This window comes from Capsella rubella, unplaced genomic scaffold, assembly GCF_000375325.1.
Source record: "Capsella rubella cultivar Monte Gargano unplaced genomic scaffold, Caprub1_0 scaffold_2, whole genome shotgun sequence".
NCBI lineage: Eukaryota > Viridiplantae > Streptophyta > Magnoliopsida > Brassicales > Brassicaceae > Capsella > Capsella rubella.
The window spans coordinates 9,552,920-9,565,495 of NW_006238922.1; the positions used below are offsets into that span (position 1 = coordinate 9,552,920).

Sequence of the window (12,576 nt, forward strand, 5' to 3'; positions counted from 1 at the left end):
TAGAGAGTCAATGGTAGCTACGACAACCCTTTACAATCATGATTCTTTCTAGTTATGCTTATTCCAACAAATTTATTCACAACGTCATGTCTATCGTCCAATACTAAAACTTTGGAATGTTGTCGATAAGAGTTATTACCTCTCTAGACCACATATATATGTTGCAAATAAATGAATAATCTAGGTGAAAACATTAAAATAAGGTTAAAATCTTTAGCTCCCTTTACGTGACAACTCATATGCATAGTTCAATCTATTGAATGAGGCCCCAAACATCTAATCTAATAGGGATGATTGAAGGTACCGTTTTTTCATTTCTTGTTGGTTTATGAATCTTGTTATGATAGTTTGGGGAGAAAAATGTTTGAAACTTCCCAAAGTAGATCAAGCAACGGGGCTATGATAATAGACGGGTCATTTCATTCAATTCGGTTTTCTCATATTTGAGAGATCGTTACTATTTGGTTAGCTTTCATGTCATGTTTTAGTTGACTCTAAGAACAGTGAGTCTTCTTTATGATCCAACATCTCGTCGTCATCTCAACTTCCTTCTATTTCATTGTCTTCTTTTGTGATATCATCACTTGTTTTCCTGTTTTAAAGTCCAAATTCAGTCCATCATGTTGTATATTTTTTTCGGTTTAATTAAATCCTAAAACCAAACCAAGTTGAATCCAAATCAAACAAAAATTGCACTTGAGGAATCCTAGTTTTTTTTTTTTTTTTTTTTTTTTTCTAGGAGCACTCGAGGAATTCTAGTTAAGAATGTAATCTAGAACATGTGTCAACCATCTTCATCGTTCCTATGCCTTCTCTCTTAACAAAACCTTTGGAATTTCACAAACTACTACATACACTAGTTTAGAGTTCTCTGCCATGAAATATCTCTAGGTGTAAAAAACGAAATTAAGAAAATATGGAATCAAACCATGCATGCATATCAAGTTCACTATCAAAGTTCTAGCCTATTAAACGTAACTAGCTATATAGGCTATGTCACTATTGGTGTCCCAAAATGATCGATGCATAATTGAGCAATGCGCGTGTGTGTAGCTGTAGGTATAGTAGTAGTGTATAATGAGGAGCAGAGCATGCACGTGCTATTGAGTTTGTGCAACATGGTACGCTAAAATCAGTTCGTGGGGTCGCATATATTTGAAAAATATAACCACAGTAAAACTCGAAAAAACATTTCTCTGTTGATATGAATTGGATCCTATGCATTCATTTCTGAATTATGTTTCCTTTCCCGACATTTATGTTCCTCATTTAAAACTCAAAATATTATTTCTAGTAATATTATTCTATCCCCTACAATTATTGAAATTTCACCAAAGAAAATACTATAAACTAAAACCGAAAAAAAAAACACATCAGTTTTTTTACTAACACACCTTCTAAACTACAGTACTAATGTGGTTTGTGTCAGTGACTTATTTGGTCTCTTTGGAAAAGTAACGATTCATACTAACATAACATCTATTATATGTCACAAATTTAATGTAAATTAAGAAATATAAATATATATATCCAAAGTTATTGACCAAGAAAATGAAGAAAAAGGGTATAGAAAATGTTCAGTTAATCTCTGCAGATGGTCCTTACAAGTCTGCAACCAATACTCTGAATCTGTTATAATGTATTCCTCTGCCAATTGATATCTTTTTCTGGTCAAGGAAGAAAACATCTGCTTTATATATTTTAAAGTTTCACCTAACATATTTCCTTAATTTGACCTTTGTATGTATAACCTAATATGAAGTGTCTATGCATTTAATCAAAATATGTAGTTGCACATTAAATTCATTTATTAATAAACAAGGATTTGATATATTTTATTTTATTTTCGGTTTTTAAAAAACTTAGCAAAAGTTCGAAAGGGGAGGTACGAATTGCCTTTATAGTGTAATGAATATTGCAGAAATACTAAACTCTAACCAATCCCTTACAAAAGGATTTATAGCAGCCACTTCTGCAATAGATGGTTGGGTAATTAATCTGAAATCAGTAAATGGTAGATTGATATGGCAAGAAAAAGTTAAGACCTCTATATGAAAATTGGAAATATCTTCTGTAGATTATGGAGAGAGCGAGAGAGAGATATAGGGATTGGTGATCAGATGACATTGAAGTGTGCGTGTGAAACAAATTGTTGTGGTTAGAAGAAACGCAAACAGTCAATTCAAATGTGCTTTGAGCCTTTTTTTGGGCATTAGTTCGGACTATACTTCGGATGTTTAGTTTCATCCTAGGACTTCCCATTATTTCCATTAGCAACCAAAAATAACGTTAGCAAGCATTTATTAAAATAAAATATGTACATTTTTAATTTGAAGGCTTTTCTTAGGTAGATATACTCAATGGTTTTTTAGTGAAATTTTGGTATAAAAAATAGTATAAGAAAAATGAGCTTTGGTGGTGATTGATATTAGGGTTTAAATCATGATTCTACTATTATTATATGACAATATTATTTATTCTTAGCTCATAGATAAAACTAACTGAAAATTACTATCTTTTAGTTATCTTAAAAAAGAAAAGTTAATATCCCTAATCCAAAGAAGTAAACCACATTGGTTTACAAAAGTTTATAAACCCACATAATTTTTCCAGCAAGCAACAATATAATGTCTTGTTTGGGGCAACAAAGAACAAAAGCAGTTGAACTAAAAAATGATGTTTACGGATGTTTAACAACTTTTCATCTCTCCACTTTTCCAAACACAACTCAAACTGCTCACAACGTAGGAAACGTGTTCCCTGTCCTCTACTCTCTTTTTTTCTGTCCAACCTTGTTTTGGATTATTTCTTTCATCTCTATATATATGCTTTCACATTTATGGGTTTTCTCAACAAAAAAAAAAACAAAAAAAAAAATTATCCAAGACTTCAGTGAGGATTATTGTGAAGATGACTTTGGACACTAAATTTGATTTAATATATGCAATGTATAAATACAAATATATATATATCAGCTTTCAGATCAGTCCGTGACAGGCCATGAGAACCTTTTAACAGTTGTATAACAGCATTTTGTCAGAAAATAAGGTCACAACATATATACACATACACGCACATATCTTAGAGCCATACGTAATAATATCACACCAAATATCAATTATGCTATACAAAAACTCACATTTAATATTGCATCATATATCTTCTCTTCCAATGAGGATTGAGATGGTGCATATATACTGACGTGGCGTCCGCGTCTCTCTCCATAACACTTTGCTTCCCATCTTCTTCGTCTTCGTTCTCACCTCATCACTACCCAACACCAACATTGTATCATGTCGGAAGATCACCACCCTTTGATGGATCAGACCGCTTCATCAGACGAATACTTCTCTTTAAACATCAACAACGATCAACATCTCCGTAGCTACTCCATAAGTCATAGAGAAGAAGAGATTAGGAACTCTTATCTAAGTGATCACAGTAAGAAAGACACAGCAAACTATGGAAGCTGTGGACACTCCTCAAAAGGTTCGGTGTCGAGAGGACATTGGAGACCCGCTGAAGATGCTAAGCTCAAGGAACTAGTCGCCGTCTACGGCCCACAAAACTGGAACCTCATAGCTGAAAAGCTCCAAGGAAGATCTGGTACGTTGACATATTCTATACCCCTTATTTTAAGCTTTTTTCAAGATTCAGGTTCTTGATATTTTGGGTGTTAATGTTGAGCAGGGAAAAGCTGTAGGCTTCGATGGTTTAACCAGCTAGACCCGAGGATAAACAGAAGAGCCTTCACGGAGGAAGAAGAAGAGAGGCTATTGCAAGCTCACAGGCTTTATGGTAACAAATGGGCGATGATAGCAAGGCTTTTCCCTGGAAGGACTGATAACTCTGTGAAGAACCATTGGCATGTCATAATGGCTCGCAAGTTTAGAGAACAATCTTCTACTTACCGTAGGAGAAAGACGATGCTTCCTCTTAAGCCACTCATTAAACCTAATCCTCACATTTTCAATGATTTTGACCCTACTAAGTTAGCTTTGACCCACATTGTTACTAAAGACCAGAAGCAGCTTATGTTGCCCATTCCTTGTTTCCCAGGTTTGAGTTGGTGTTCTCTTTCCCTTTCGGTTTACAACTCCCATGTATCTATACTTCCATCTCTTAAGCTTCTTCCAATTTTGTGTACCACTTAGGTTATGATAATGGAAACGAGAGTCCATTAATGGTGAGTATGCTCGAAAACGAAATGGTGGTCGGGGATTACACTGCATGGACACAAGAGGCTACTACATTGGATTGTTTAAACCAAACCGAGAAGAGTGAGATGTTTGAAAGAATGAACGAGGAGAAGAAACCACTGTTTTTCGATTTTCTTGGGTTAGGGGAGGGCGTGATCTCATCATCATGATGAACAACAAGACTAGCTTCAGTTAGTTAACAACAATTATGAAATGATTTGAGTCCTTAAATTTGTCGTTGTAGTTTAATTTGTTGCGTTAATAATCAAATTCAATTAGATTAAACGTTGTTGTTCCTTAGTCACATGCAACATTCCTAACGCGTATATATCAGTACGTACGTACATATACCCACTCGATAAATTGGTCAAGATATTAATTAGTGCTTTTTCATTTATGTACAGTAGATGCCAAATTGTCTCACCTTCAAAACCAAACTTGATTTGAAGTATATAAAACATATGTGTGTGTACCACTTTATAGTTCTAACTAACTCATATCTTATACGAAAATGTCAGATTCCGTCATTAATGGTCCAAAAAAACTTGTGTGGAGTGAGAGTATAACAACAACAACATGCTTCGTATATGAAGAGGAAGGTGACATATGGTAAAGCAGGGACGATGATGTGGAAATAAGTAAAGACAAAGAAGAAGAAAGAGAGAAGTCAAATTAAAAGAGAATATAATGGGTACTATAGCATTGATTTGGAGTGTATGCAGAAGTTAATGATAACATGCGATATTGATGAGGTAGCAAGATTCAGGGCACAGATTCTGCAACAGAAAGTCCAAACATCGATCCCACTCTTTTAAATTATTCTCACAACCCATATTTCATTTCTTTGCTCCTTACTTACGACTCTCATCGACCTCATGTCACCCACATGGCCCTTTTCTTCTCTCTTTCTCCTTACCCTTGTTTTTCTTTTTGTTATATCATTTGATACATTATAATATTCCAGCTTTTAACAAATTTGTATGACTAAATATAAGTAATCGAGTTTGTAAAGTTTGGATTATGGATTAAGTATTAAGTCCTCTTTACACTAAACATTTCCACCTTGTTACATATTGCCGAATTTTCTAGTGTTCTATTTTAAGGGTTTTTTTGGTGTGGTTTGGACTTTGGACCATATAGGAAGCCGTACGTATGAATTACCTCGGATTGAAATTAGGTCAATTCAGATCACTTATTATATTTATTGTTATTCTAGGCCTAGGCCCATAGAGTCATGATCAAGCCCAATCTCTGCTCTAGTGCTCTGTCTGAAAGCGTTATAATTCCTCGATCGAGTAATTTGAAGTCGTATGTGAGTGAATATCTATTTCTTTTTTGTTTGTAATTTTAGTTTTTGTTAAAATGAAGTATGGAAACCAAAAGCGAAATACATTGGTTCATAAAAATCGAAACGTTGAAAAGAGCATATACTTAACTGAAGTAAATATCAAAACCCAAACCTCTCTAATAACCAAAAGGACAAGTAATGAAGGAGAAAATTCATGATAATGTAGTTCCTTGGGTAATCGGTAATGCAATAATTAAATACTGATGAGTAATGACATTTTTCTTTTTTCCCAAAAAGAAAACACTCTAATTTTATTCTGTTTTTTCCTATAAAAAGCTGAACTACTTTACGAACATATGTACGTAGGTATCGGTCTCTACGTAATATGAATGGTCCAGATGTGAGGAGGCCTCAAATTCTACCTAACTTTATTCCTCCTTTCTTGACATTTTAAAAATCATTTAATTAACTTTATGCATATGATAATATTTCCGATTAATCATTTGTCAGCTATACGTCAAGGCTCACGTTTAAATTTAGTTAATTCCTCTTAAAACAGTCGATGTTCGAATATCTTTAGAAGGATCTTATTTTTTCTTGGTGGCCAACTTGTAAAACGTTTGTGCTATACCGACGTCAACTATGGAAATGTTGAGCACCTTACAATTTTGTGTTCCCGCTCGGTTTCTATTATGGTTATACAAAAAAAAAAAAAAAAAGAGGACTCACCAAACACTTATTGTAGAACACAATTTATACGGTTTGGGGAAAGAGCTTATTATGATGCGTCCTATATCTATATGTACTTCTCGTGTAGAACTAAAACAAAACAAAAACAAAAGCCAAAATTTATTTTAGTTCTTTCTTTGGTTTGGGGAAAAACTATACTAATGAGCTCAATTCATGTATTGAATGGATTTGAGTCCCCTTAAAGATGTTACTGCATGTTACATATAACCAACATGGATTTATTAGACAATTAAACTATTCTAAATGTTGAGTAAGATTTAAGATATAAAGCGGTATAAAGCCAATAAGGCATCGATTTGAACATAAATAGTAGAGAAATATTGCTATATAAATTTAGTAATAACCAAAATGAGTACATGTATAAGAAGAGATTAGTGAAGATGCAAAAAGAAACGAAAAAGACATTGGAAAAGAAAGAATATTTTCTTTCTTTCTTTTAAGTCAGAAAAGAGACTTTTATGCTCTTCTTTTCTTCTTTTTCAGTGCCAGTGGTTGGATTCTTTTCTTTAATCCGAATATGAAAATGAAAGATGCTCTGCTTCTTTCTTTATTTTCTTTGGTTTCATATTTCACTTTTTCTCATCACTTATCTTAAAACAGTTTGACCCATTTACACTAAATACCAAAAACGTATACAAAGCTAAATAATCTGAAACATCATGCTCTTCTGACATTCATGCAATTTACCAGAGAGGATAATTGGAATTGAGAATATTTATTTATCTCTTGGGATCAGGGCAAAAATGTAATTGTAAGTTTCAGATAGATCACGTAGATATTAAACCTAAAAGGTTTATATATGTTGCAACTTCATACCACAACGGAGAGAAATATCTACAACTGCAAAAAAAGTATTTCTCTTAGTGTACAACAGTAAAATACTATATATCTACTCTTAGTTCGAAACAACAAAATATCTACACAGTGATTCCTTCTTCCACAAGGTAACAATTAGCTAAACTCAACTTTCTCAGTTACGTTCATGAGTGTATGGCTATATCATTGTTCTGATTAATGTTGCATGCTCTCCCTGAAGTTCATAGCTCTAGACATCGCTGCAGGGTTTGCTTGTAGACTGTGAGAAGTTTCAGGGACCAGGTTTCTTGTGTTGCTGTTACCCTTTGTGTCAAATCCATTGAACAAACTGAATCCTTGTGTTTTCTTCTCGGGTTTTGTTGGTAACTTAGACCACACCGAGCTCTTGGTAGCTTCGCTATTCGTTCTAAGTGATTCTGTAACCAATCTTGCTCTTGTAGAAGTTGTTGTTGTAGTATTATTGATTCCTCCCTCAGTTTGATGATCCCTTGACCGTTTTCCTAAACATGGTGAGGTCTCTGAGGTAGGACATATCGGAACCGTGCAGCCCCAGTATAAGGGAATTGGGTAGAAACTAGCATTAGGACCCGTTGGACTCCACTGGTACGGCCAAGGAGAAGTATTATTAGGTGGCATTACTTGCGGAGGAAGAAACCCTTGGTAGTTTTTGTGCTCTTGAGAAACTGAACCAGTGTTTATCTTTGTTGTATCTCCTGACTGATGCTTACCAGTCTCTGTAACCGAAGACTCCGAAGACCCGAAACTAAGGATCGTTCCCGAGTGATTGTTTTCACAATCCTCAGAAGTGACTTGCAAGTAATGGTTTGAAGAACCCCATCCTTTGTTCTTGCGGCGTCCTGAGCCGACGGGAACGTTCCTCATGGATCCACCAGCTGTCCAATACCTCTGACAGTTCCTGCAGAAGTAACGTGGCTGGTTCACGTTGTAGTTGTTGTAGTAACAGAACTTGGTGTTTCCGCTTTCGCATCTAGGACATGGAAGAAGCTTGTCCGGTTTCTTGAGAGCCGTTGATTTCTCTCCTGATGTAGTACTTGTAGTTGTTGTAGTTGTGATCTCGCTCTGTTGATCACAGTTGTTGTTCTTGGAGCTTCTTGGTGATGATGAGATCTCAGATACTGCTTTTAGCGGTTCGTTTAGATCGGATAATATGTAAGGATCTTTGAATCTGTTATTCTCTTTCTCATTTTTATTAGCCGGAACCTGAAAAAATTTAGTAGAATTTTGATTAGAAATAGCAAAAAGGTTGAATCTAGTATACAGTATTCTAAATTCAAGTTGGAATTCACGGAAATTTAAAGTGGTATACTACTAAATGAAAAAAATGACAAAAATGTTAAACTCGTTAGAAACAGAGAGATGAACAAGAAAGTCTCAAATTTTAGGCTTTACTTAATAGAACCTTTACAGACTTCTCCTTTACAAGGGCAACTCATATCCCAGAATAGCAATAAAAAAATTCAGATCGAGGTCGAACCATTACTATATTCGATCAGCACATAGATGGATCTCTTTTAGATAATCCTCAATAAACCGATAAAATTGACTTACCATGGAATCTCTCAAGAAGTTCGAACCAAACCAACACAACACAACATAAGAAAAAAAAAAGACTAGGATTCTCAAGACATACCCTGCTGTTTGGTCCAATTGTTGGAGAACAAGAAGATGAGGAAGAAGAAGAAGAAGAACCCTCCTTGCTTTGATCGGAAGAAACATCGTGAACAGGGGACAACGACGACGGATCATAATGATTCTTCACATCCAAGAGAGATGTGATTGTCCTCCCAAACAACTTTATCTCCGTATCTCTAGATTTAGACATACTTAAATTACGAAGAAACTTCTAGAAATTATATGAAGGTGTCTAAATCTTTTTCCTCTGAATTTTTATTTCTTTAAAGATCGGAGCATGAAGAAGAGAATACAAAGGGGGCTAGAGGGAGGTTGGGTATTAATGACGATAGATAGTGCATAAAAGAAGAAGAAGATAGATAGAGAAAAAGAGAAAATTACAAGTCAGCATAGAGAGAGACTTGAGAAAATAAGAGAGCCACATGTTTATTAAAGAAAGTGGGCATTTTAGAGATCTTTTTCACGCTCTTTTTGATTCCCTCTTCTAGTGGCGTTTTAAAAGATTTTCTCACCTTTCTCTTTGTTGCCACATCGGATAATAAAGGAGAATAATATTTAGAGAGATAAACACTTGGTTCGTAGAATGTCTATGGTCTTTTACAAAAAAAAAGAAAAAGCATTTTTATTAGAATGAAAGAACATCATCTAGTTAATGCTTGTTCAATATGGTGGAAACGTACCCAAAACGGATGATTAAAAAAAGTCTCATGTACGTACTAAACATGAAAGTCATACTAGTAAACAAAAACGTTTGAAGAAAAAAAAGGTTTTTTCAAACTATTGACGCGTATTAATTTAACTCAAGTTATGTGTTCATATTACCAATCATCGAAACTCCATATTGTACCTTTGGTCGACATACGTTTATAAAGTCTTCCTTAACATTTAAGAGACAAGTGTTGAATCCTCAGGTTGCGATCTTGATTTTGATCATGGTAAAATTTAGCATTATTTTAGGATGTTAATACAATGGCAACTCAACGTGTTAAAATAGTTTTATCTCATCTTTCTCTCGACAGAAGAACTAAATACAACAAGTAATCAGTCAGACAAGGCATAAACTGTCGATGCCAGGTTGTGTAACAACGTGTCACATGACCCACGTCGTCTCCGAAACATCCTACATATATAAGCCCACGTCAGCTGTAATACAAGCACGTGTGGATTGGTCCATCTCAGAACTCTAACAAAAAGTTCATCTGCCAGAAATCTAGCTGTTCGTCAGGCATGTGACCAATGCGTATCCAACACGTGGATTAGCAGAAACATATTTATATTCTCTGTGTAGGGTATTATAATATGTAGCGTATCCAACATATAGCTAGCTAGCATAGCAATAGGCAATAGCATCGTTGTGAAATTCTTTAAATTAATGGAAAGTAATCAAAAAAAGATTTGAATAAAAGTTTGTGTGGTGGTAAAGAGAGGCTTATGTTCTGGTAGTGTCTGACACTTGGCATTTTTCCAGGTATGAGATAAGGCTGGACCATATCTTTTTCTCTTATCCCATTAAGTCTTCTTCGATCGTGTTTGTTCTTTATTACATTTTTTTGTCTTCGTATTTTGCTATTCGGATAGTTGCGTCCGTTGTGCAGTTACGATGATGAGTAAGAAAGATAATAGTATAGATGTTTGGTGACTAAGATTGACATAATGGAAGCCTATAATCATTTTCATGAATTCTAAGGCAAGGTTTCAGTGTTCACTCATATTGTCAAAAAAGAGTATGTACTTGAGCACTTTATTTTAAAAGCTATGATCTCTGAGTGACGAAAATATTTTGAAAATAATTAATCATATCTACATAGTACATACTATCGAAGAAATATACATTTCGTATAAATAACTAAAACAGTGTTCATTAAACATACAAACGAGGCTCTCTTAATTTTGTGGATGGACTCTAGAACCTTTGTTAATGGGTTTAAAACTTGGGCATGGTCTACAATATATAGATAAAGTTTATAGGCCAGTCCAAGCAAATATTCAAAACGGTAATGTCAGCACTACACAGGCCTTAGTCTGACAATTTGTGTTGTTGTTGAACTATATTATAAGCCCGTTAAAGGGTGTGTACATCTAAACGACAGCGAGCAATCCTACTAATTCACTGTCTCATTTGATTGCCTCAAGTAATCCTTCTACGATCACTCCACAAACAGCAAGATTTCTTTTCTTTTTTTTAGATGCAATGCAAGAATCAAGTTCCCATAGATACTCTAAGTTTCCGAGAAAGATTTATTTGTTTTGATTTGGATGATAGGTTTTAATGGCATAGTTGTTTATGTAAAAAATCTCCATAAATTAAGTTTTTTTTTTTATACAACTCATGAATGAATTTTGTTGAAAACGGAAAAATTATTATGACCTACATAACATGTCAAATGATCTCAAAGTTCTTAATATTATCTTAACGAAGTTCTTAATATTATTATTGACCTAAAGTTTTCTTGAATTAGTTCAAGTGACACATGAGTGATGTCACGTTTGTTCAACAATGGATTTATAGATTTTTAAAAATGTTTTAAATTTTAATGTTTAGATGTTCTTTTTAGCGCATATGGATCTGTGCAATACAAGCACATTCTATTGAATTGGGTCCCTAAAAGCTAAAAAAGAGAATAATAATCGATGAGGCATCTCTCTTTCAGACTGCTTTCGATCCAATTTCAACATTATTCAAGAATCTCCTTTTCTTTCCTTCTTTAATAATTTTCATCTAACTACTATCATTTTAGTCATTTTCATCTCATGACTTCATTACAATGGATGCAGAAAAAAAAAGGTACGTTAGATTAATCTAAAGGGTATTTATAATAAAGTACTTTTTTGTATTATAAATCTTGGTAAAGAAGAAGATAGTGAAGTCTACTATAGAAGATAACATAAGGAGAAACATAACACAGGATGATCACTAATCGCATCGTAATCATGTATATGAAACCGCAATCTCAACAAATTAAACGTATTGTAAGATAATCGCAGCTGAGTACTGTATATATATATATATGAAATTAGGTTTAGCATGAATCATGCTGCATGATGCTATATATGTCCTATCCAAAATTTAAATTTTGATGGTATGATGGATGTTGTCACTATCATTCTTAAACGGGCATGTAGCTCGTGATTCTTATGTATAGATCACGTAACGCTTCATCATGTGCTATGATGTAAAAAAAGCTTGATTCGATTTACATAATCTCTCTAAAGAGAATGGTTTATTCAACAAGTTATTAAAGAATATGTTATCGCTTTTTTTTTTTTTCCATGAGAAGAAAGTATATTAAATATGTGGTTAAAGAGAAAGTTCTATGAATGATCATTATCCTCTCTTGGCTTTGATGAGTTTCTTTGCTTGTTTTTCAAACATTCGGGCCACACACCTAGGCTATGATCGACATGTATGTTTATATGCATATTTATGCATGCATGTGTGTGTGTGTGTGAAGTTGGATTGAATGATTAAAAATATTCCTTTCTTTAAGAAATGAACAAATGAAAGGTGTCCACTAAAACAGAAACTCGTAGTAGGAGAAGATGCTTCACCACGACATCAAGCTACCACATTGGGTCCCCTCTATTTCTCTCTTAGTCTTCTTCTCCTTCTTTATATCTAAAAAAGAAATCAGAATCTTACGATTTTTATGCCCTCATAGGCCATATATATGTATACGATCATAACAAAACTTATTATCATTGTTGCCAATGAATCCATATTCCTTGAGTAATATGTTAATCTAACTAATGTTCTTAATAATATAACATCAAGATTAAATTTGTATATCCTTTTAGTATTAATAAACGAAGACATAAAACCATACATTGCATAAATAGGTCATATATATTGTTGTACACTGACAAATAATT

General features: G+C 34.0%; 2 protein-coding genes across 2 annotated transcripts; one reads left to right on the plus strand and one right to left on the minus strand.

Annotated features, from left to right (window-relative positions):
- The first annotated feature begins 3,120 nt into the window (after nt 1–3,120).
- On the plus strand, nt 3,121–4,464 carry LOC17896023 (transcription factor MYB105). The gene is given in 5 exon segments (XM_006300884.2): nt 3,121–3,192; nt 3,194–3,273; nt 3,275–3,606; nt 3,691–4,059; nt 4,155–4,464. Coding segments are annotated over 5 exon segments (1,068 nt in total). The 3' UTR covers nt 4,370–4,464.
- A 2,512-nt stretch (nt 4,465–6,976) lies between these two features.
- Nucleotides 6,977–9,030, minus strand: LOC17895691 (cyclic dof factor 5). Its single transcript, XM_006302280.2, has 2 exons — nt 8,705–9,030; nt 6,977–8,274 (listed from the first exon to the last, which is right to left on the minus strand). The coding sequence occupies exons 1-2, from the start codon at nt 8,894–8,896 to the stop codon at nt 7,249–7,251; spliced, it is 1,218 nt and encodes a 405-aa protein (XP_006302342.1). The 5' UTR covers nt 8,897–9,030; the 3' UTR covers nt 6,977–7,248.
- Nucleotides 9,031–12,576: the final 3,546 nt, after the last annotated feature.

What these genes read in the sequence shown, in the direction of transcription:
- LOC17895691 (XM_006302280.2), bottom strand. Translation starts at nt 8,896, where the DNA reads ATGTCTAAATCTAGAGATACGGAGATAAAGTTGTTTGGGAGGACAATC. An exon ending in CAATTGGACCAAACAGCAGG is followed by an intron (nt 8,275 to 8,704) that starts GTATGTCTTGAG and finishes AAATTTTTTCAG; the next exon opens with GTTCCGGCTAATAAAAATGA.